The 24,403-nt window shown below is 42.9% G+C and overlaps 1 protein-coding gene across 3 annotated transcripts; it reads left to right on the top strand.

The window, feature by feature from the left end:
* The first annotated feature begins 1,264 nt into the window (after positions 1-1,264).
* Positions 1,265-23,166, top strand: wipf1b (WAS/WASL interacting protein family, member 1b). 3 transcript variants are annotated; one of them, XM_017482331.3, is made up of 8 exons: positions 1,265-1,446; positions 17,348-17,466; positions 17,709-17,838; positions 18,004-18,150; positions 19,256-19,978; positions 20,070-20,273; positions 20,361-20,474; positions 20,896-23,166. In XM_017482331.3, the coding sequence occupies exons 2-8, from the start codon at positions 17,416-17,418 to the stop codon at positions 20,946-20,948; spliced, it is 1,422 nt and encodes a 473-aa protein (XP_017337820.2). In that variant the 5' UTR covers positions 1,265-1,446; positions 17,348-17,415; the 3' UTR covers positions 20,949-23,166. The 3 variants fall into 3 exon arrangements, with proteins under 3 accessions (XP_017337820.2, XP_017337822.2, XP_017337821.2); XM_017482333.3 differs by lacking the exon at positions 1,265-1,446 and adding an exon at positions 11,680-11,900; XM_017482332.3 differs by lacking the exon at positions 1,265-1,446 and adding an exon at positions 11,956-12,081.
* The last annotated feature ends 1,237 nt before the right edge of the window (positions 23,167-24,403 follow it).

Here is a 24,403-nt window from a genome sequence, read left to right as displayed (position 1 = left end):
CAGCAATCCAATCTATTCCAATCTACCTCACAGCTCCAGGGTCCTCGGTCTGATCATGAGCTCAGATTACTGTCTGTGTGGAGTTTTGCATGTTCTTTCTGTGCTTCTGTAGGTTCCTATGGGTTCTCCAGTTTTCTCCCACCTCCCAAAATAAAGTTATGAGGTGCACTTGTGAGTCTAAATTGCCCTTGTTTGAAAATGGTCCAGGAACATCTCACACCCAGTGCTCCTGGATCCATTCCGATTGTGGACTGTGATTCTGTCGTATGATGATTCCGAAAACCCGGACCTGAATACACCAGAGTTGTTGAAGCCCTGGTGTCAAACACACACGATATGGCCAAAAATATGTGGACACCTGACTTTCTACTTGTGCAGATGCTAGACAGATTTAGACAAAACACACAGCACACTACGAAAATAAGTCTATTCAAGATATAGAAAATACATGTGTCAGCTATAATAAAGGATGGCAGATGATCAGCTTATTCAGAAGAGGTAATTAAGTGAATACATTCATCATAGGTATTTGATAGCACAGAGACGCACAGACGGAAACTATAACCCAATATTCCCCGTATCCAAGGTGTCTTAATAGCAGTTCATAATATAGGAGAGTACATGATGTAAGAATTCCCTTCATGAAATGTTAATAAGTTTGTGATGTGCTCGCCATGTTTCCTGTTAAAGTCCATCGCAACCTTGTGACAGCTTCCCAATCCAGCCATTAGAATAATTTTTTTCAATATGCTATTGATTTGTCAAAGCCATTCTTAAAGGATATCTGAAAAATATTTTGGAAGACATTTTGCTAAAATGTTTTATTTTTTGCTAAAAAAGTGTTCCTCTGTATGGAGACTTTTGGGACTGCATGTATTTCTATTTACTTCACTTAATTCGTGCAAAATTCAGTGGCATGACTTTATCATATATTGTATATCTATATTGTATTATAAGTTTCACCCCCCCGACAGCTGTTGCAGCTCCACATCTGGAATCCTAGAGGCTAAGATTAAAGACGCAATCGGTTTTCGTCGGCGAACAAAAAAAAAAAAACCCTCGGAAAACTGAACACGTCAGTAGCTCTGGATAAACACACACACGGGCACAGACACAGCTTCCGCTTTATTCTCAGGCGTGCTGCCTATCCTCCAAACTTGGTGTTTTTATTCTGGGTTTGAGTAAAGCGTTGGGGCGGAAACTGAGTGTGTTGGCGTGCACGCGCGTCTGGATGTGCGCGTGAGTGTTTTTTTTTTTTTTTTTTTTTTTTTTTTTTTTGCGGGAAGGAGTGGCTCCCGCAACCGTCTCAGCTCTTCATACAGATGTCAAACGAGCCTCAAATGGACTGTACCACGTTTTTGTGAAGATTTTTTTTTTTTTTTGGTCGAAGAAGGGATAAAGAAAAACCGGGCGGAATTAAAACAAAACAAAACAAAACAAAAATTGGTGAGTGCAACAAAAAAATATTTTCCAACGCAACTTTTTAATAATCTGGACAGGATGCAAGGATGCTGTGGTGTTAATAAGACATTACGAAGATAATCCTGACATTTTGAGATGCTAGGTAGTTATTTCATTTCACAAAGAACCCCCTCCGCGCGCGCCCGGAAAAAAACCCGGAGTATTGCCAACTTTAACATGGGGAAGCGATTCCCTCTGTTCACTTCCTGCGCCGCGTGCTGTAGCACATATTCCGCGTCTTTTCTCTCAACCCAGAAAGCTTCATGTAACCCTGCTTAATCTGCAACCGAGTCCAAGCCCAGTGCTAGTTTTTAGTGCTCTTGTGACTTTACAATAATCTCATTATACTGGAAGCAAAGAGACATTGTTTTCACAGCCGCTAGTAGCCTTGGCTGAGGTCCCTCTGTTTTTCCGCGCATGCGCACTTTAATCGAAGCCTCACTTGACTAACTCACTTGTTTTTGCCTGTTGGATTGATTTCCAGTGATTTAACATTTAAAGAACATATTTTTAAATGTGTTTAGTCGTGGGTGGTAGGGTTATGTGGCTGTGTCTGAACAAAGTAGTAGTGTGTTAGAGAGAGAGAGAGAGAGAGGGAGAAAAGAGGCATAGAGAGGGAGAAGGAGATGCAGAAAGAGAGAGGGAAACAGAAAGAAAGACAGACATTGGAGAGAGTGTGATACAGTCAAAGAAAGAGAGATGATGAGAGAGAGAGAGAGACGCGCACACACACACACAAAAAGAGGGATAGAGTGAGACTGAAAGAGAGATACAGTTAAAGGCACCGTGAGCTTGTCAGATATAGAGACAGTCAAAGAAAGAGAGATGCAGAGAGAGAGACAGAGAAAGATAGATTCAGTCAAAGAGAGACAGTCAATGACCGAGACAGTGAAGTAAAGAGAGACACAGTAAGAGAGAGGCACAAAAAGGGATAGAGAGAGACAGATAGAGAATCAGACTGAGACTGCCAATGCAGAGACACATTCAAAGGAAGAGGGACACACAGAGAGAGAGAGAGAGAGAGACAGAAAGAGAGATATAGTCAAAGACAGATAGAGAGGTGAGAGAGTCAATGACAGAGACACAGTCAAAGAAAGAGAGACAGAGAAAGAGGGCGAGAGAGAGAGACAGACAGGGGGGGCAGAGCGAGAGAGAGAGACAGACGGGGGGGGGCAGAGCGAGAGAGAGAGACAGACGGGGGGGGGGGCAGAGCGAGAGAGAGAGACAGACGGGGGGGGGGCAGAGCGAGAGAGAGAAGTGAGAGTGGCAGTCAATGATGGAGACACAGTCCAAGAAACAGAGATGCAGAGAGAGAGACAGATAGAAAGACCGATGCAGTCAAAGACAGACAGCAGAGAGAGAGACAGTCAGACACAGTTAAAGAAAGACACAAAGAGAGAGAGACAAAATGAGGGCGAGAGAGAAACAGAAAGAGAGATACACATTGAAAGAGCGACAGGAAGACAATCAAAGACAGCGTGATACAAGAGAGTTAGACACGAACAGATAGATGAACAGAGACACACACAAAGAGAGGGAGAGACAGATTTTTTGGTCGTCTGCTCTTGCACAGAAATGTACAGTACAGTGCTAACTTGGACTCGTATTACAATACCTGCTTTATTTACCCCAAGGGCAGTTAAAATAAACACCTGGGGCATTTACTGATACATTCTATCATGCTGCAGCCGAGTCTGAGGTTTGATGGCTGTTAATCAGTCTCATATGCTGACCAGCTGTGAACTTGGTGGCTGTGAGTATGCGAAACCGTCACACACATGAGGTCATCTGGTGTTTGGGGTGCGAGTGTGTGTGAGAGAGAGAGTGTGAATGTGTGTGAGTATATGTTAAAACTGCTCTTGATGTGATGAGCGCCATTTGCGGAACTTGTGGGTCTGTGAGCAGTAAACATCTATGTAATCGCACATAATAAAAAAAAAAAAAAACCCTTCCTTTTCTTCCGCTGATTAATTTGATGACCGAGGCAAATCTATAGATATTGTGGATCTTGTGTAAGTCGTTATGAGAACTAACTGTCACAAATTCGAATAAATGAACTAGATACAATGGTAGGGATGCATCAGTGCTCTTGGTATCTGGTATCAGTCTGATACTGTACTTAGTTACTTGTAAAAATACTCTGATAGCAGCATCCAGTATCACGTGATGTGTACTTTGTCGCTCTAATGAACAGACAGCATGAAATAACAGTGACTTGGATGCATTTCATGATTACTGATGGAAATCAAAGCAAAGCAGACTTTAAACTGTGCTTTGTAAAAATATTAAGAAATAGAAATTAAGAGCCTCTTCCTACAATACAAGTAACCTGAAAAAAAAATCTAAAACTTATCTTGCTAACAGCAAACACTGGCTAGGTAAGAAAAAGAAATGTCTACAGACAACACTCGCTGAGTGAAATACCAGATCTTAGAGAGTATGTTGTTCCTGGCAACGAGGGATTTTGACTTCTTCTGAAGTGACAAAACACCGCTCTTATCTTGAGTCGAGGTTCCTAATGTACCTAAAACCGGCCTTTGCATGTGTGCGCTTTTCATGCTTGCTATAAGCATGCACATGGTGGAATAGTATAAACTGTTCCATGACATCCCTGATTGCTTGAACTCGCTAGGTTGCTCATTTTGGTATACATAGTGGCCAATGAAAAATAAAGATCTACTTTTATTTGGTCTGAAAAAAAAAAAAAAAATTGGTATCAATGCATCCCAAGTCAGTAGGGATGCTAACTTTTGATCAGTCTAGTAAAAAAAAAACTGCGGAGTTATTCAAGCCTGAGAGGCGGTAATATCTTTGGTGAATGTTGCATTAGTATTACATGAAAATAACAGGAAGTTTAGTGTTGTAGATGATTTGTACACTAAAGGTCTGCTTAATTTTTCACCCACAAATCAAGGGGAAGGAAGGGGGCGGGGCGGGGTGGGGGATGTGCAAACCTGTGCAGTCGACTGTGGTTACTTTTTGAGAAGTCAAGCTATGATCGTTCGATCTTTAGCCCTTTGGTGCATTTGAATAACACTGCAACATTTCCAGCAGCAATCATTAATTCCTGGAAATACTGCGTATAAACATATGATGTCGATCGCAAGGTGTAAAAAGAGTCGGCATTACTCAAGCACACCATCTGATTCGGCACCTCAGAGGAACCTCAGCGTAACCGTTTTGTAGAGGAAGTGGAAATAAATGCAAACGAAAGAAGAGTCATTTGTTCCTGTTTCCTGGCTGGTGTGTGCTGACAATGCTTTACCTGGTGTTACTTGACATGTGGTGTGTTACACAAACCCCCGGCAATTTCTGCCAATTGAAATGATGTATGTGTCAGAGGTTGATGTGTGGGTGTGTGTGTGTGTGTGTGTGTGTGTGTGTGTGTGTGTGTGTGTGTGGGTGAGGTTGCGAGGTTAGGTTTACATCATGCTCTGTGGGCGACAATGCTTCTGTTATTATCAGACACCTAGTAATGTGCTGAAGTTTGTTTGACTGGGGGGACTAGGGTTATCGGGCTCTTCTGTAGACGGATTGTGTGTGTGTGTGTGTGTGTGAGTGATAGAGCGAGAGCGATGGAAAGAGATGGGGGGAGAGAGAGTGAGGGAGGGAAAGAGATGGAGAGAGAGAGGGCGAGAGATGGAGAGAGAGTGAGAGGGAAAGAGATGGCGAGAGAAATGAGCGAGAGAGAGGGAAGGAGATGGAGAGAGAGTGAGAGAGAGAGGGAAAGGGAAAGAGATGGGGGAGAGAGAGAGAGCGAGATGGAAAGAGATGGAAAGATAGAGAGATATGGAGAGAGATATGGAGAGAGAGCGAGAGGAAGAGAGAGGGAAAGAGAGAGATAAATGGAAAGGGAGAGATTGAGAGAGATAGAAAGAGAGAGAGAGATGGGAGGGAAAGAGGGAAAGGTTAAAGTGAGACAGAAAGAGATGGAAAAAGAGAGCGGGAGAGAGAGAGATGGAAACAGAGATGGAACGAGAGATAGATGGTGAGAGAGGGAGAGAAAGAGAGAGATGGTGAGAGAGGGAGAGAAAGATGGAAAGAGAGAGAGATGGAGGGAGAGATGGTTAAAGTGAGATGGAAAGGGAGAGAGATGGAAAGAGAGATACAGAAAGAGATGGGAGGGAGAGAGACAGATGGAAAGAGAGACATGGAGAAAGGGAAAGGGAGAGAGAGAGATGGAAAGGGAGAGAGGGAGAAAGGGAGATAGAGAGAGTGATGGAAAGGGAGATGGGAGAGAGAGAGATACAGAGAGAGATGGGAGGGAGAGAGAAACAGAAAGAGAGACATGGAGAAAGAGAGAGACGGAGAGGGGGAGAGAGATGCAGAGAGAGATGGGAGGGAGAGATGGAGAGAGGTTGAGAGAGAGATGGTGAGAGAGGGAAAGAGAGAGGTGGAAAGGGAGAGAAAGAGATGGAGAGGGAAAGAGAGATTGTTAAAATGAGACAAAGAGAGAGATGGAAAGGGAGAGAGATGGAGAGAGAGAGATGCAGAGAGATGGGAGGGATAGAGAGATGGAAAGAAAGACAGAGAGAGAGAGGGAAAGAGATGGAGAGAGAGATGGAGAGGGAGAGAGGAAAAGAGGGGGAGAGAGATGGAGAGAGCGATGGAAAGAGAGACAGAAAGCAGAAAAGAGAGAGAGATGGAGAGTGAGATGGAAAGAGGGGGAGAGAGAGAAAGAGATGGTGAGAGAGAGGGAAAGAGAGAGATGGAAAGAGAGAGATAGAGACAAACCTAGATAGATGGTGGGACAGAAAGACAAAGAGAGAGATGGACACAAAGAAAGGGGAACAGATGACACAGAGAGAGACACAGACATTGAGAGAGATACAGAGAAAGACAATCAGAGAGCGAGAGAGAGAGACAAACCTAGAGAGACAGTGTGACAGAAAGGCACAAGGAGAGAGACACAAACAGAAAGAAAGGGAGACAGAGGGAAGAGATGACAGACTCACAGACAGATGACAGAGAGAGACACAGACAACGAGAGACAGAAACATTGAGAGAGATCCAGAGAAAGACAATCAGAGAGAGACAGAGACACTCAGAAAGAGAGGGGAGACAAGATGCAGATGGAAAGAGAGACAGTGCAATGGAAAGACAAAGAGAGAGCGAGACACACAGAAAGAATGGAAGTCAGAGAGACAGAAATCACATGGAGACACAGACATCGAGAGGCAGAGACACTGAGAGAGATACAGAGAAAGACAATCAGAGAGGGAGGAAAAGTGGGAGAGAGAGACACTCAAACAAAGTGAAAGAGTGGGAGACAAGACACTGGTAGAAAGCGAGACAGTGTGATGGAAAGACACAGCGTAGAGACACACACAGAAAGAAAGGAAGAGAGAGGCAGGAGAGACAGACATTGAGAGAAAGAAAGAAAGACAATCAGAGAGAGACAGGGAGAGACACACTCAGAGAAACAAAGAGAGGGAGACAAGATACAGATCGAAAGAGAGGTAGAGAGAGACACACACAGAATGAGACACAAAGAGGGAGAGACACAGAAAGAGACACAGAGAGGGAGACAGACACTCACACACATTCAGAAAGACACACACACACACACACACACACACACACACACACACACACACACACTGGTGGATTAAGAAGGATTGATGGTGATGTCACAGAGACAGCATCATTTGGAGACAGAGATCTCAAAAAGAATTTCCTATATTTTCTTTGGAAAAGTTCATCATGTTGTAGCTGTGTGACCTCCACACCATGTGCCAGCGTCTAACCCGAGTTCAGTTTTCTTTTACACGCACTGTTTATATCCGTGTGTGCTCCTCTGGTCGGCCTTTTCTCTCTCTCATGGTACTAAGCTTAACTGTAACATGAACCGAAATAACACAACGATGACGCGCCACTTATTGTTTAATAAGATTCCCAGAAGCCAGCGGGGTTCATGTTCCGAGCTCGCGCTGTAAGATAAAGCGTTACACCCCCCAGGTAATGTGCTCTCTGTGAGCGCAGATCACGCACTCGATCGATAGTGGGATGAGCAGAATGAGGGGTGGGATGAGTGGGATGAGGGGTAGGATGAGCGGGATGAGGGATGAGATGAGGGGTGGGATGAGGGGTGGGATGAGGGGTGGGATGAGCGGGATGAGGGATGGGATGAGGGGTGGGATGAGGGGTGGGATGAGCGGGATGAGGGATGGGATGAGGGGTGGGATGAGGGGTGGGATGAGCGGGATGAGGGATGGGATGAGGGATGGGATGAGGGGTGGGATGAGGGGTGGGATGAGCGGGATGAGGGATGGGATGAGGGGTGGGATGAGCGGGATGAGGGATGGGATGAGGGGTGGGATGAGGGGTGGGATGAGCGGGATGAGGGATGGGATGAGGGGTGGGATGATGAGTGGGATGATGAGTGGGATGAGGGGTGGGATGAGGGGTGGGATGAGCGGGATGAGCGGGATGAGGGGTGGGATGAGGGGTGGGATGAGCGGGATGAGGGGTGGGATGAGCGGGATGAGGGATGGGATGAGGGGTGGGATGAGCGGGATGAGGGATGGGATGAGGGGTGGGATGAGGGGTGGGATGATGAGTGGGATGATGAGTGGGATGAGGGGTGGGATGAGTGGGATGAGCGGGATGATGAGTGGGATGAGGGGTGGGATGAGGGGTGGGATGAGGGGTGGGATGAGCGGGATGAGGGGTAGGATGAGCGGGATGAGGGGTAGGATGAGCGGGATGAGGGGTGGGATGAGGGGTGGGATGAGCGGGATGAGGGGTGGGATGACGAGTGGGATGAGGGGTGGGATGAGCGGGATGATGGGTGGGATGACGAGTGGGATGAGGGGTGGGATGAGCGGGATGATGAGTGGGATGAGGGGTGGGATGAGGGGTGGGATGAGCGGGATGAGGGGTAGGATGAGCGGGATGAGGGGTGGGATGAGGGGTGGGATGAGCGGGATGAGGGGTGGGATGAGCGGGATGAGGGGTGGGATGAGCGGGATGAGGGGTGGGATGAGCGGGATGAGGGGTGGGATGAGCGGGATGAGGGGTAGGATGAGGGGTGGGATGAGGGGGATGAGGGGTGGGATGAGCGGGATGAGGGGTGGGATGATGGGTGGGATGAGCGGGATGAGCGGGATGAGGGGTGGGATGAGCGGGATGAGGGGTGGGATGATGGGTGGGATGAGCGGGATGAGGGGTGGGATGAGCAGGATGAGGGGTGGGATGATGGGTGGGATGAGCGGGATGATGGGTGGGATGAGCGGGATGAGGGGTGGGATGATGGGTGGGATGAGGGACGGGATGAGGGACGGGATGAGGGACGGGATGAGTGGAAGAACTGGGCTGTGAATGTGAAAAGAGAGGATAGATGATAGAGGAATTTACAGTTTCGAGTGGAGTTTAGGCTTCCAAATGTGTTATTTCACACCGCCACTGTGTGTAGATGAGGAACTCTCTTCATGGTGGTCAGACATCGTACATATGATTTTACAGCACTGTACTCATGACGGTTGGTTAATACTCGCAGCCTTTCTAGCTCATATCTGTCATTTGATTCTTTTGAAGAATTGAGTTTTGCGAGGTACACACTCACTTCGAGAAATATCGTGCAAGCTCTGACGGCTGCTCCTGGTTTCACATTACTTCATATTTATGCTTAAGTGAGAACCTCAAATTAAAGTGTGTTTCCTAACTCTAGACACTCCCACGAGGTAACGGTGGCATGATGTGCCAATCTCTAGCTTATCCGCTAAACTTTACATCCTTACAAAACATAGTTTAAATATAGTTGCGACACCTAATAGTGTCATCTGTCTTCCTTTCTTTCTGTGTCTCCGCCCTGTCTTTCCATCACACTGTCTCACTCTGACACATGAGCGTCTCTCTCCCTCCTGCTTTTTCTCCCTTTCTGATCGTCTTTCTCTGGATCTCTCTCAATGTCTCTGTCTGTCGATGTCTGTGTCTCTGTGCCATCTCTGTCTTCCATTCTTTCTCTGTGTGTGTCTCTCTCTCTCTTTCCATCACACTGTCTCTCTTTCTGCCTGCGTCTTGTCTCCATCTCTTTGAGTGTCTCTGTCTCTCCCTCTTTGTCTTTCTCTTAGCACGTCTCTGGTTGTCTTTCTCTGGATCTCTCAATGTTTCTGTCTCTCATTTTCTCTGTCTCTCCCTGTGTCATCTGTCTCTGTATGTGTGATCTCTTCTCTCTGTCCTGTTTCTGTCTCTCTCCTTGTGCCTTTCTGTCACACTGTCTCTCTAGGTTTGTTTCTTTGTCTTTCTCTCCGAGTGTCTCTCTCTCTTCCGGTCTCTCTCTGATTGTCTTTCTCTGTATATCTCGCAGACTTTCTCTCAATGTCTGTGTCTCTCTGTCTCTCCCTGTGTCATCTGTCTCCCTCTAAATATCTCTAATTATTTGGGCTGAAACGTTAGAAGAAAAATCCGTGAATATAAACAGTAGGTTGTGTCGTGTCTGTAAAAATATAAAACAGCTAAAACCGTCAGGTTAAAGTAATGAATAAAATAAAAATAACAACTAGTCCTGTGTGAGATTCTTCACTGCTGTGTACAAGTCTTAATGATTGAAGCTTCAGGTTTATTATGTTTGTGCAAGCCATGGTACATGGAATCGCTTGATAACTTTGCTCCTTGTGCAGATCTTAACGTCTTAACATGTACACTTGCTCTCTCTCTCTCTCTCTCTCTCTCTCTCTCTCTCTGACAGCAGAGAACTTCTGCCTGGAGTTCATCTACTGTAGCTCTGCTATAGCTAGATGTTTCCTCATATGATATTTTCTGTGGTTCTCCATTGCAAACTAAGTCAAAACAGCATAACTAAGTTAAAAAAACAAAACACCCAATAGAGAGGGAAGTAGTGTGTTCACAAGGTATGAATCATCACTACATCAGTAGTTTCATGCGCACTACTTACACCTCATATCTTTAATACAGAGTGATCGTCCATGGTTATAAACGCTTGTTATACGGTGTGCGGCTGCAGGGGAATTGAGCTGGGTAACAGGGTAGTGTGGGTTGTGGAAGAAGAAAAGTCCACGGGGTGGAGCTGGGTGTGATCCAACACCTCCTATAAGCCCAACCCCTAACCCACACAACACACAACATGGTACAACCCACAACAAAACATTAAACACGCTTATTCAGCCTAAAACACACTCCATGCGCTGGACCTTTGGTTCAACTCTGCCCATCTCCGCTCTGGGAGGAGAGGCAGGAAGAGGTTTGACTCCACCCTATGAACTTTTTGTACTGCAGCGAGATACAAAAAAGGATGAAAACCACTGGAGTAAGGAAACTGAAACCTGAGTGGGTGGATGGTAATAGACAGAAATGGGTTTTAAACCGTACTTCGACAGTGATGTGACCATCTTTTCATACAACATGACTAACTGAGAATCTGTGTTCACTATACATGCTCACTACATAGGGTATGATGCCATAATGGTGTTACAGATTCCCTTTATGCATGTAATTCCTGATAAAACAATATTTGAAAATCATCACAAATGAACTAACTGCTTACATCATTTTTTATTTTTTTTTATCCCCACACACCCTTCAGCCAACTCGCACAACTAGCCGCTATCCGCCCTCTTCCACATACATGAGCTCACAGACACGCACGATTGGCCAGTGTCTCTGTGATTGACAGTGGAAACCGAGTATTCCCCTCCCACCCGGAGAGCACGGCTATTTTCGCTCTATAGACTCCCAGCCGTGGATGGCATCGTCAGGATTTAAACCTCACGATCTCCGGAAGATAGGGAGAACACTTTTCACATTTCTGACTGGACATTTGTAACATCGCCTACTACCAATCTACTCATGATCTCACAGGTACAAGTGTTTTTCCACATAGAAGGGATTTTCCCATCACACACTACTGAAGAAGCTCTTTGATGAATCATCGTCATGATTGAAACCCAAAACCCAACTGCCAAGCCCACAAGACTTTTATTATAAATGTAATTTCTATACACACCGTGCAGTTGTGTGCAAAAGTTTGCGTCTCTGTTTTGCAATTTACTGTATCTACAAATGAAAGAAGTCCAACAAAATGAAATGTGGGTGTTGTCAAGACTAAAATCCAAAACATAAGTCAGGTTGAAACGAGAAGAAAGAAAGACTGGGGATGTAAAGGATGTTCGGAAGGTTGGGGGGGGGTTAAATACTTATGCATTTTATATATAGTTTTTTGCAACATTTAATATTTTAACCTACGACTATGAAACAATTTCCTCCTGTGTAAAACAATGAAAACATTAACTGTTGCTCTAAATTCTTCATTTTGTCCGACAAGGGTATGCAAACTTTTGCACTCAGCTGTGTAACCACATTAACTGTCAATGCCCTTATCGTAGCGGCGGGGAAAACAATAATATTCTGCTGTAGCTGTATTCAGGAAACCGAAGACGGGTAGGAAAGCCCTGCTTATCATCTGAGAAATGCTCCATTAGGTAAATCAAATGTGTAGATGAATTTAGCTTAATCATGCATCTAGCTTATCGTGTGATTTGATTATGTGAGTGCGTTCATGGAAAAACAACTATCTCAACAATCAGTGTGATTGATTTCATTTAAACGAACGATTCAGAAGAACAAGACCAGCCGAGTGGGAGTGTGGAATGGAACAAGATGGTAAACGCTGATATTTTTTGTTGATTGTTCGGTGTGTGAGAAACCGAGACTGAGGGAGCTGGGTGGAAATTTTGTGCGCGGGGTGTTAGCGGGGTCTTACTGGGGGACGTCGAACATCTAAAAGCAGTCAGTGGAGTGTGGCATGTTGGAGGAAAAAGCAGAAATGAGAGCAACGGTTTTACTGATGAACTTTTTTCCTCTGTACCACAAGCTAGTCCATTGTCTTTTACTTCTGTAGAAGTATATTTTTTGGACCGTTTCTATTTGAATTTTCGTATTTCATTTTTCAAAGACGGTTCGTTCGTCTAAGTGTGTCAAATGCTAATTAAATGCTTTAATCCAGACTAGGCGTGGGCGATATGACAAAAATATATCTCATTATGATACTTAAGGCATTTCTGCGATAACATATGTATCACTCTCAGTGTTTGGTGTAAAGCGTTACTGACATTACATTACTTTTCGCCTGAGAAAGGTAAAGTAAGGGATGACTCTTCATTTTGAAGTGATTTAATTAGTTACGGTACTTATGATGTACTTGCATTACATACTTTATAGACTTTCAGCAATTCTGTATAAAATCGTATTGAATATAAAATCGTAATTTATCATCCAAGATCACATTTGTGTTCTGATTTCACTCGGCCGCTTTAAATTCGTTAGCTGTAGGATAGCGCACGTGTCAGAGTTCGCTCCAGGTCGCTGCGAAGTCGCTCAAGTTCAAGGATGTCAGCAGAAACGAGTGGCTGTTTTGCTAAACGGAAATATTCCCATTACTCCATTGTATAGACGAGAACATCACAGTAATATGTAAGTTATATCCTAGGGAAAAAGCACTATCGGCCTCTCTCTCTGAAGCACAAGTAACCACAGAAGCACATGAAGCACGGAGACTTTTGAGTGATCCGTGTACAGCGAAAGACGAAACTGCGGCAACCCCCGTTAAGCGGGCGAACCTTGATTTAACGATGGCTTAAAAAACTGATTGCAGGGTATATAGTGGAGCAGATGCTGCTGCTGCGAACTGTAGAGTCTGTTGATACGGATTTGAAGACGTAATTCGTAATGAGTGATGCAGTTACTTTTCAGACAGAGTAATTAGCAATTACTTGTTTGTTTGAAGTAACTAACCCAACACTGGTCACGCTATATAGGTTTGTTAAACTGCCACCTAAAACAGCAGTGTTGCTTTTAAAAAGAATTTAAAAAAAGTTGTTCCAAGAGGCTTTTGGTTAATAGCTACAAAAGTAAAACTAATACTGAAACAATATAAATGTTAAATTCACTTTTTTATTTAATTTAATTTATTATTATTATTATTTTTTTTTTTTTTACAATTTTAAAGAATCAAACCAGTACAAAGTCATAACATCGAGTGTATAATTAGATTAAAAAGTTCTAATCAGATACGTGCAACATCTGATTAGAACGTGCAACATCTCAGAAAAGTGTGTTGTATCATCATTTATCACAATATCCAAAATGTACACCGATCAGCCATAACATTAAAACCAGCTGCCTAATACTGTGTAGGTCCCCTTTGTGCCACCGAAACAGCTCTGACCCGTCGAGACATGGACTCTCTGAAGGTGTGCTGTGGTATATGGCACCCAGACGTTAGCAGCAGGTCCTGTAAGTTGTGAGGTGGGGCCTGCATGGATCGGACTCATTTGTCCAGCGCATCCCGCAGATGCTTGATCAGATTGAGAGCTGGAGAATTTGGAGGCCAAGTCAACACCTTTGTCATGTTCCTCAAACCACTCCTGAACAATTTTTGCAGTGTGGCAGGGTGCATTGTCCTGCTGAAAGAGGATAATGAAGGGGCGTACTTGGTCTGCAGTGATGTTCTATCACAGCCAGCATTAACATGTTCAGCAGTTTGTGCAACAGTAGCTCTTCTGTGGGATCGGACCACACGGGCTAGCCTTCACTCCCCACACGCATCAGTGAGCCTTGGGCGCCTATGACCCTGTCGCCAGTTCAGCGGTTGTCCTTCCTTGGACCACTTTTGGTAGGTACTAACCACTGCATACCGGGAACACCCCACAAGACCTGCCGTTTTGGAGATGCTCTGACCCAGTCATCTAGCCATCACAATTTGGCCCTTGTCAAAATCACTTAAATCCTTACACTTGCCCATTTTTCCTGCTTCAAACACATCAACTCTGAGAACTGACTGTTCACTTATTGTATAATATATCGCGCCCCTTGACAGGTGCCACTGTAACCAGATAATCAATGTTATTCACTTCACCTGTCAGTGGTTTTAATGTTATGGCCGATTGGTGTATATTTGTATTATATTTTCCACTGCCTATACACAGTTACAGGAAATGAATGCGTTTGCGATTACTGTCTCTTTCTAGCAAAGTTTCTGATATATCACATCATTTTTGAGACCTTGACATCACACGTGATCACATCACACGTGAATGATATTATTCAAGTCTTGGTTAGAGTCTTTCTTTTCTGTCAAATTGTGCCTTAGGGCTGGGTGGTATGATGATGCAATATCTATATTGTGATAAATTATGTCACAGTACGGTTTTCTGAGACATCATGGTATACTTTTATTATGTTTTTTAATTATATTTTAAAATACTTACAACCTTACTGGAAGCAGTTGATGTCAAAAAATATTCAAGATATTCAAAAAGTTTTATATTAAATTAGTAAGAATTTTATATTTTACAATACAAAAATATATTTTTGTATTTTTGAAAATTATTTACAGGGTCAAATATGTTTTTATCTAGTATTAAAATGTTTAATTTATATAAATACCTTTTTATTTTTCAGATATTAATTTTTTTTTTTTTTTGCAGTCATTAAATAACGTGTCATTGAATATGTTTTTTTTTTTTTTTTTAACTTCAATACTGTTTTGCTGGGAAATCTTTGCAAACCTGCATATATCTTGATACATATGGTGTGTCGTAGAAACGGCTTTGAGATTCGTGATATAATGTTACATTGTAATATAATATATCGCTCGACTCTATCCTGCTTGGAGATGGAGCATGAGCTTATAGGTTTGCAAACATTTAAAAACGTCCTTATTGGTGGTTCTGCAGAAATGTCAGATTTGTATGTGTTAAGTGATTTATGAGGACCAAACAGGACCTCACAGTCACGCGGTCCTGTTTTCACAGCGTTTATTTGAAAAGCTAAAAATAAAATAAGAATAAAAATAGATTTTGTTCTAGGTACTGAGATTAAGGTTAGGGTTTAGGTGTAGCATAGCAGTAATTAGCTGCAGTAATCTCTGTGTGTGTGTGTGTGTGTGTGTGTGTGTGTGTGTGTGTGCATGCGCGTGTGTATGTGTATGTTTGGTTACGTCCTTGTCTCGGTCAGGTTTTAAAAGAACAAGCTTTAAAGGCTTACACACTACAGCCACCTGCTTTAGACATTAGGACATTTACATGTGTATAAAATATTGCTCTGTGTGTGTGTGTGTGTGTGTGTGTGTGTGTGTGTGTGTGTGTGTGTGTGTGTGCGTGCGCGTGCGCATGCTTGTGTGGAACATTCTGTGTAGAAACGCAAGTGCTTACGACACTGGAATGAAAACAAGCTTCAGTCCAGACCTTTTAAAGGACACACTGTCTTTTACCCAAATCTCAGCAAACCTGCGGTTAATATTCTATAATTGATCTCACACACACACACGTCCAAGCTGTTTAATGGATGTGTGTGTGTGTGTGTGTGTGTGTGTGTGTTTGCGTGTGTGCACGCTCTGGTAGCTTCCAGTTAGCAAGAGCATAATAGTGTATAAATAGTGTGTGTTAGTCAGCCACACTGTGTGTATGAGTTTCTTCTGAGCTGCTGCTATTAATACTGAATCTCTGTGCCCACTTCCCATCATATTTGCAGCAGCGTGCAGAACTTTTGGCACACTCAGCGGATGTCCGCTCTCTGCAGTAAAAAAAAAAGTGTTTGTCCAGAAAGACAGTGCGAGGAGAGGGGGAAGGAGTGAGAACGAGAGAGAGAGAGCGACAGAGAGAAATGATGTGGCAGACTGGGAGGGAGACGTGGTAGCGATGAAAGGCCGAGTGTTTTACTGAGCTCGTAAAGAGTGCAAAGCTGTGTGTGTGTGTGTGTGTGTGTGTGTGTGTGTGTGTGTGTGTGTTTTGTGCCCCTAATGACTGAATTTTTCCACGCTACAATGTTGCAACCTGTCGTAAGGTATCGAAAGGGAAGCGAGAGCTATATATGTTTTTATTATTTCCTGTTTATGGCCTACAACGGATGTTAGCGATGACAGACCCAGAGAGAGAGATGGAGCGAGACGGTGCGAGACGGAGAGAGATGTACAGAGACCAAAAAAGACAGAAAGACAAACACACACTCGCATACAGACATGGAGAGAGATACAGGCGCGTAGCGAAAGAGACACACAGATGCACATAGAGAGAGAGACCGACACAAGGAGAGAGAGAGAAAGTCAAAGACACACACACACACACACGCGGAAGAAAGAGACGCAAATAAAGAAAGACACACATGGAGAAACGGACGCTTAGGGAGACTCCGAGAGAAATAAAGACAATGTGACACACACAGTGAGACGGATAAAGACACACAGAGAGCGATAGAGAGAGACAGATATATGCGCACAGAGGGACAGCTGGAGAAAGACAGATAGAGAAGGAGAGATATACAGTGACAGAAACGGATGTATTTGTCATAATATTGGACTCCATTTGCATTTTATTTGTTAAAGGAGAGAGATGTGGTGGAGAAAAGGGAAGAGTGGTGCTCTGTAGATCCTGATTTTACTCCCATTGTTCCACTCCAGCATTCAGCTTCAGCACATCACCTGTACCACACGTGAGCGTTTAGCAGTGCTGCATTCCCGCTCTGCTTTTCTGCATCACCTGGACACACCTGTCGGTCCAAATGTACACTCGCCGTCTGGGATTTTTAAAAAGTGGATCTAGAGCAATATTTACAACAGCATTTTATAAATATATTGGAAAAACTGCGATCACTAGTTACTTCCTCCCTTTGCATTGGTGTGACATTTCCCCTGCCCTGTAATTAGCTCCGTCCACCAGCCAGAACAGCGCTGATTAGGTGGATGTTGGATGAACTAAAGATGAGATAAGAGGAACGCTTTTTAGTGTATTCATTTCGGTTCTTTCTCAAAATGAAATACAGCCGTTATATCCTGAAGGAAGTATATGAATTGTGACGTTACCTGATTACATTGTTGGCCATGTAAACAGCAGATTGATGTTTATATTGTTTCTGTATTTTTTGGGGTCAGGTTGCAGATGTTCGATTTCCTTTTTTCTCTCTGCTTGCTGTAAGAGGAGGAGACACTGAGGAGAGACGATGCCGGTTCCCCCACCGCCCCCTCCTCCCCCACCCCCGACCCTGGCTCTGGTAAACACACACACAACTTAGCTTCTGAACGGCAGTGCTAAATGGGGGGAAAAAACCAAATAATAAAAATTCATGTTCAAAAGTTTACATTAATGTAGTGTGTTGCCTTCTTGAGTACGTCCATCTAGATCTGGTTTACATCAGATCCTCTACGCATCCATGAACCAGAAGAGTCGTCATGCACCTCCATAGCTGACGTTAGAGCGCATAGAATACATCTGTGTGTTTGTGTCTGTAAACAGGCCAACACGGAGAAGCCCACCCTGAACAGATCTGAGCAGCAGGGCAGAAACGCTCTACTGTCCGACATCAGCAAAGGAGCCAGACTCAAAAAGGCTGTTACCAATGACCGCAGTGCGCCTGTACTCGAGAGTAAGAAGCCACACTGACACACACACACACACACACACACACACACACACACAGACATACACATGCACACACTCTATTATCTCTAAATCCACTTATGCCCCATGAACACGTTATGATAGTATGTGTTTTTGTGCTCATATGATGTGCTTTCATTTATTTTGACAGAGCCCAAAGGAGGAGGAGGAGGAGGTGGAGGGGGTGGAGGGGGTGGAGGAGGGGGTGGAGGAGGGGGTGGGTTTGGAGGTGGAGCTCCGGGAGGATTTGGAGGTTTGTTTCAAGATGGTATGCCAAGGCTGCGGTCCACTAGGGATGGTAAGGCTCACACCCACCCCACCTACAGACAGACAGACAGACAGACAGACAGACAGGCGGGCAGACAGACAGACAGGCGGGCAGACAGACAGACACACACACACACACACACACACACACACACAGGCATGCACAGACACAGTAAGACACACTTCACAGCACTATTGTTATGCATAACATCATGCCATTCTTGCCAGATGAGCTGTCATGGGCTCTGAAATTGGTTACACAACATTTACATTTAAAGGCCCTGTATCCCTTTTTTGTATATCTTAATTTTACCTCCAAAATAATAAGTAATAATAAGTGTCTCTTATTTTAATGGGGTTAATTTTCTGGCCCTTTTCATAGCAGTGAGTATACTATAGCTTCATTACAGTATTATAAAATAGGGCTTTATTACAGTCTAATAGAGTAGAGCTTTATTGCAGTATAATAAAATAGAGCTTTATTACAGTCTAATAGAGTAGAGCGTTATTAAAGTATAATAGAGTAGAGTTTTATTACACTATAATAGAGTAGATCTTTATTACAGTGTAATAGAGTAGAGCTTTACAGTATAATAAAGATCTTTATTACAGTATAATAGAGTAGAATAGAGCTTTATTACAGTATAATAGAGTAGAGCTTTATTACACTATAATAGAGAAAATCTTTATTACAGTGTAATAGAGTAGAGTTTGATTACACTATAATAGAGTAGATCTTTATTACAGTGTAAGAGTAGAATAGAGCTTTATTACAATATAATAAAGTAGAATAGAGCTTTATTACGGTGTAATAGAGTAGAATAGTGCTTTATTACGGTGTAATAGAGTAGAATAGTGCTTTATTACGGTGTAATAGAGTAGAATAGATCTTTATTACGGTGTAATAGAGTAGAATAGATCTTTATTACGGTGTAATAGAGTAGAATAGTGCTTTATTACGGTGTAATAGAGTAGAATAGTGCTTTATTACAGTATAATAGAGTAGAGTAGGTCTTTATTACAGTGTAATAGACTAGAATAGTGCTTTATTACAGTATAGTAGAATAGAATTGAGAGTTATTAATAGCTATACAACCTGCTTTTTTCATTGTCTCTCTTATTTTCCTTATTTGTAGACTCTGGTCCCGTTCGACCCCCCATCCTTCCTCCTGGTGCTCGAAGTTCTGGTCCACGTCCATTTGTGGGTGGTACTAGCTCCACCCCACGTTTCTCCGGGCAACGTAATGGCCCTTCTGACTCTCCACGTCTTCGAATGACACCTCCACGCTCGGAAACCCCTGGAGGGCTGCCTCCACCCGTTCCTAACACTCCACGGCCCAATCAGAGCAGTGTACAGAATCGAGGACCTCCCCCTCTGCCTGGCGGACCCCGCTCTACTCCCCCACCTAATCCTTCTGGAAGACAAATGGCACCCCCACCTGTTCCAGGCGGACGTCCCTCCTCCAGTCCTTCAGCCCCGCCTCCTGTGCCTCATTCCAGCCGCCCTCCTCTTCCCCCAGCTCCTAGTCGAGGAGAGGACCGCCCACCACCTGTTCCCCCTGGCAACCGCCCATCCATGGCCCTCCCACGCGATAGCCCGCCTCCTCCCCCTCCTCCTTCTGCCAACAGCAAGCCACCTCCACCTCCTTCCTCATCTCGTGGGCCAGCAAGCTCCGCTCCTCCACTGCCACCAGGACGACCAAAGCCCAGTGACGAGAACACGCCACGTCTTCCTCAGCGGCACCTGTCTCTCACTCCTCATGGACCGTCCCCTCCCATGCCCGGGAGGTCAGGCCCACTTCCTCCGCCTCCCTCTGAGAGACCGCCCCCTTTGGGCCGGAGTCCGTCTGGGCGAACCGGTAACGAATTTCTGTGTGGATTTTAGCACATCTTTTCTTTCCATGTGTTTTATATCTCTGAGACTGTTTTATTATCTCTGTGTTTGTTCAGGTCCCCTCCCACCTCCACCGCCTTCTGGACGACCAGGAAGCGTAAGTGTGAGACCATCTGCAGCCCCGCCACCTCCGAGCAGAGTAGGGTCAGAGCCTCCTCGTGCCGGCAACAGACCGCCCCTCCCACCAGACCGACCCACTTCTGGAGGACCGCCCCCTCCTCCTCCTCCAATGGGCAATGGGTACCACAGTCAGGGTGCAGGTATGATATGTGCTTCTGTGTCCATATCTGCTTTAATTACGATCAAGTTCGTGTTAATGTAATGTTGTTTGGGTGTGTTTTATACAGACGAGTGGGAAGCACGCTTCAGTTTCCGACCCGTGTCAGATTTCCCGCCCCCAGAGCCCTACATCCCCTGTCAGAAAACGTACCCCAGCAAATTGGGCAGGAGTGACGGCAGAGGTAAACATTCGCGACTTTTTGTTATTGTTTTGTGATTTTGTAACATTTTGCTATGTTTAGAATAAAGGTATATAATGATGGTTTTCAGCTGTTAATGAAATAGACCCTTCAATAAGACACGTCACTCTGATGACATACATAAACACAAACATAGTGAGAGACTATAGTGATGTTTAATGGATGTGGTTGAGGATGTTGTTTAGATTAAAGTAGTATAGTTATGGTAAATGCATATAAAGTAAAAACAGTGCATTGCATTTACATGAATATGTATTAAAAATAGTACATACTTGTGTGCCAGTGAATTGCTTAGCTCATTCTCATAGCTGTTCTGTTTATACTGTTTATAATTCGTGGCATTTTTCCCCCATGCTGTCAGTGTTAACACTTCTCTGCTTTGTGCTTCGTGTGTGTGTTTTAGGTTCAGTGAAAAAGGAGCGAGGTGCTCCCCCGTTGCCGCCCATTCCCAGATGAAGGAAGTAGACTGGACGCTCAGGGACACCTTGCCTCTTCCTCTATATTTGTTGTTCATTATTTCTTCCTCCTCAAACATTTTTTTTTTTGCATGTGAGGCACTTCCTTGCTGTTTGTTTGAACATACTATGCCATACATTGTTTACGACGAAGTCACATTAATGTCAGCGCTCGGCAGTTTTATACAATTGTACACACGAACAAACGTTTGCCCATGAAACACCACGCAGTGCCTAACCTGTTCACATTGCTGGGCCAATGTTTGATATTCTTCATGTTTTTCTGTGGGTGGGAATGTACTCGTACTTGTAGTTTAACACACGCACAGCTATTACACCATGTAATGAATGAATGAATAATCTGAAAGGGCAAGAATGAGCTCCACAAAGCCTTTATATACCTAATCTCCTTCATTATTCTCCCTCTTATAGCATTTATTCTCTTCCTTCTCCCACTAAATGTATTCATCAGGATCAGTTTTGATTGGTGGAAACACTTGATGTGGTTGATGGAAGAAATGTGTTGCCTTAGTGTGTGTGTGTGTGTGCGTGTGCGCGTGTGTAAAACCATTTGAAGTCTGCTTTCTGTATACACAAGGCTCCAGTGATCAACACAAGCTCTACAATGCTAAGTTCTCTTTTTCATTTATTTTCTACCTACTTTATGTAACACTTAAAGGAATAATGCAGCATTTTTCCAAGATAATCTTTCTCTTGATCCATCATGTCCATAGAGTATGTGCGATTATAGCAGGTAAGAACGAACTTACTCGTTTTCTCGTACTGGGAAAATAAGGGAAATCCAGTTTCCTCACAAACGAAAACACTTCGGTCAGTAAACATTAAAATACATGGTGATATAACAAAACTACAACCTTTGGACTATAATGAACGTGCTAGGATGAAGCAGATGTGGTAGAATATCTCCTATGGAGTTCTATCTCAGTTTTATCCATTATCCATACGAAGTCAAATTCTTTCCTCTAAAAAGTATTCTCTGAAAAAAAAAAAAAAAAAATCTCTGAAAGCCTAAATGATGGAATTTGAACTTAATTTACAAATCTCTTTGCTTGAAGAATTCATGAAAGCGTTCTGCAAAAAGTTAAACAACTCCCCTTAGACTTTTATTCATGACTTTGAGGTAAACAGTTAAAAAAATAATAATAATTAAGTAATGATGGTTTATGGTAATCGCACATATACTATCAGTGTGACCGGTAGAGACGAGGTTGAAAATTTCTGGAGTATTCCTTTAATCCTTGCTGCCATCTTTTTCCTTACTGAAGAGAAATCAGGTGTGCGCTTAGAGCCTTGTCTGATTCCAGAAACATGCAATACTCCGTGTGACTGAAGATTACTGGGAAGTGAGTTGATATCGTAATATGAAGGATGTGCCTTATCATGATCTTTATGTCTGTGTATAAGGATATTTGTCTAGAAGAAACAAAGACGACCACAGAGTGCCTTTTTTTTTGTGTTTATTTTTAAACGTCGATTCTATTTTCCTCATGTTCATTTCTGTACATTCAGTATTAATACAACCGTTGTATAATTGACAAGATGTGTTTAGTGTTTAAAAAGTGCACTTTTTTGTATGCACATATCCATGGACTGTACACTCTATATAATAAGCAAAGACGCTCTGGGTGAACATGTCACACCTTGCCATAATTTGACTGAATCTGATATAGGAAATAAGTTTGTGTGCATTAGCTAGGTTTAGACAGGATAAAGTGTTACCTTGTATCTTCTGATAATCCTGCCTATTGTCAGGCCCTACAGTCTCATCTGCCTTTTTTTTTTTTTTTTTTTTTTTTTTTTTTTTAAATTTCAGTTAAACTTGTATATAAGCAAAAATGCACAAACTCTTGTCACAAGAAGTCACAAAGCGAAGACCAAAAAAAATCAAACCGAACCTCTGGATTGAAGTGTACAATTCTGAAAAGCTGAAGGTTTATGAAATATTTTAAGGCGGGTTCACAGTTTCTATCTGAGTATGTTTTGCACCCGTGCCTGTCAGCAATGCCTCAGTGGTGTTACTGACCGAGGCACATGCAGCGGTACTTCAAGACTGTTTTCTTTTTCCTCCACCATTGTTTTATTTGTACTCTTTGTTTTCTTGGTTTGTTCCAGCTTCTCTGCTTGTGCCTTCGTTCATTTGTGTGGAACATGAAAACGTGGTTGAGGTTTTCTAAATAAATGTTGAAGTGAACCTTTTACGTTGTCTGTTCACAATATAAATGGATATACATAGTACATATACATAGTCGATGATATATTTATATACAATATATAATATGCAGTATTTTGTTATGTGATCTACTTCCAACAATTTATAATACATTTAAGGGAGGCATGTGATGTTTCCATATGGAGTGAAGCTGTTGATGTGAGATGTTTAATATTAGGGAGAAAATTCATATCATTGAGATGGTTCCCAGCACCTTAAATAATATGCACAAAGAGTGATGTTTGAAAAATCCTAAACTCCCAAAGAGTTGTGCCATTTGTGTCCCCTCATCTTAATAAATGTGCCAATCCTGTCATGTAAGCATGCCACTCGTGTTTCAAATTCACCTGGAGTTTATGGGTTCTTTTCAGTTAATAATCCCATTGAGATCCAGTGATTTTACAGGACAAAGCGTCCCAGCGTGTTCATCAAACAAGTCACACAGATTTTGGACAGATACCATGAAACGTTGAGGTGTCAGTTTGAACCTGAAGCACAAAAGACACAACATATTTATGTTGTAAAATGGTCTAAAAGAATGTAAGTAATTTTTTTCCTGCTGACGCTTATGTATTGCACTTTTTGTTGGAATAAGAGTCGCAGGAACAATCCACCACTGATTACTACAATTTGCAGATGATTCAATTAATCCTGGATGTAAATCCAGCCAGCCTGGATGCTGGCTTATAAATCCCCACATAAATGTTTTATTTGGACTAAGAGAAGTACTCAGTTTATATTCCATACAATACTGCATTGGGTAAACAATTTTTTTGCATGGTTATGGTTGTTGAATTTCATAATCGATTTGGAAAAGCAATCACAATGCTATAAAGAATAAACAATGATTTGGTGTTACAATTGTTGATAGTTATTATATGCATAAATAATGTAAACTGGAATTTTCTGACACATTAAAAAATATATATATTCTATGGGTTGAAGAAAAATCGATGGCTCCAATAAATAGGCAAAATATTTTTTGCACAGATTTATTTAATACAGCTCATATTTTAATTGTACTAAGGGGTGTTTTACGGATAACCTACTGTAGTATAATTTAGGCCTACAGTATATGAGTTACAATTGAAGCCAAAAGCATATTTGATATTTATATAAAATATAGTATATCTGATGAATTATTATACTGTATTAAACTCGGCTAAACCGTCCTCGACCAACCACACTCAGAAAGCTACGGCTACATCAGACAACCAATAGTTGAA

Source organism: Ictalurus punctatus, chromosome 12 (genome assembly GCF_001660625.3).
Source record: "Ictalurus punctatus breed USDA103 chromosome 12, Coco_2.0, whole genome shotgun sequence".
NCBI classification, from domain to species: Eukaryota; Metazoa; Chordata; class Actinopteri; order Siluriformes; family Ictaluridae; genus Ictalurus; species Ictalurus punctatus.
The sequence above is the reverse complement of the archived record's forward strand: the minus strand, read 5'-3'. Positions and strand labels throughout refer to the sequence as shown.

Coding starts and splice junctions, on each gene's coding strand:
- wipf1b (XM_017482331.3), top strand. CDS start 17,416: ATGCCGGTTCCCCCACCGCCCCCTCCTCCCCCACCCCCGACCCTGGCT. Junction 17,467..17,708: donor CACCCCCGACCCTGGCTCTG/GTAAACACACAC, acceptor GTCTGTAAACAG/GCCAACACGGAGAAGCCCAC. Junction 20,475..20,895: donor GGGCAGGAGTGACGGCAGAG/GTAAACATTCGC, acceptor TGTGTGTTTTAG/GTTCAGTGAAAAAGGAGCGA.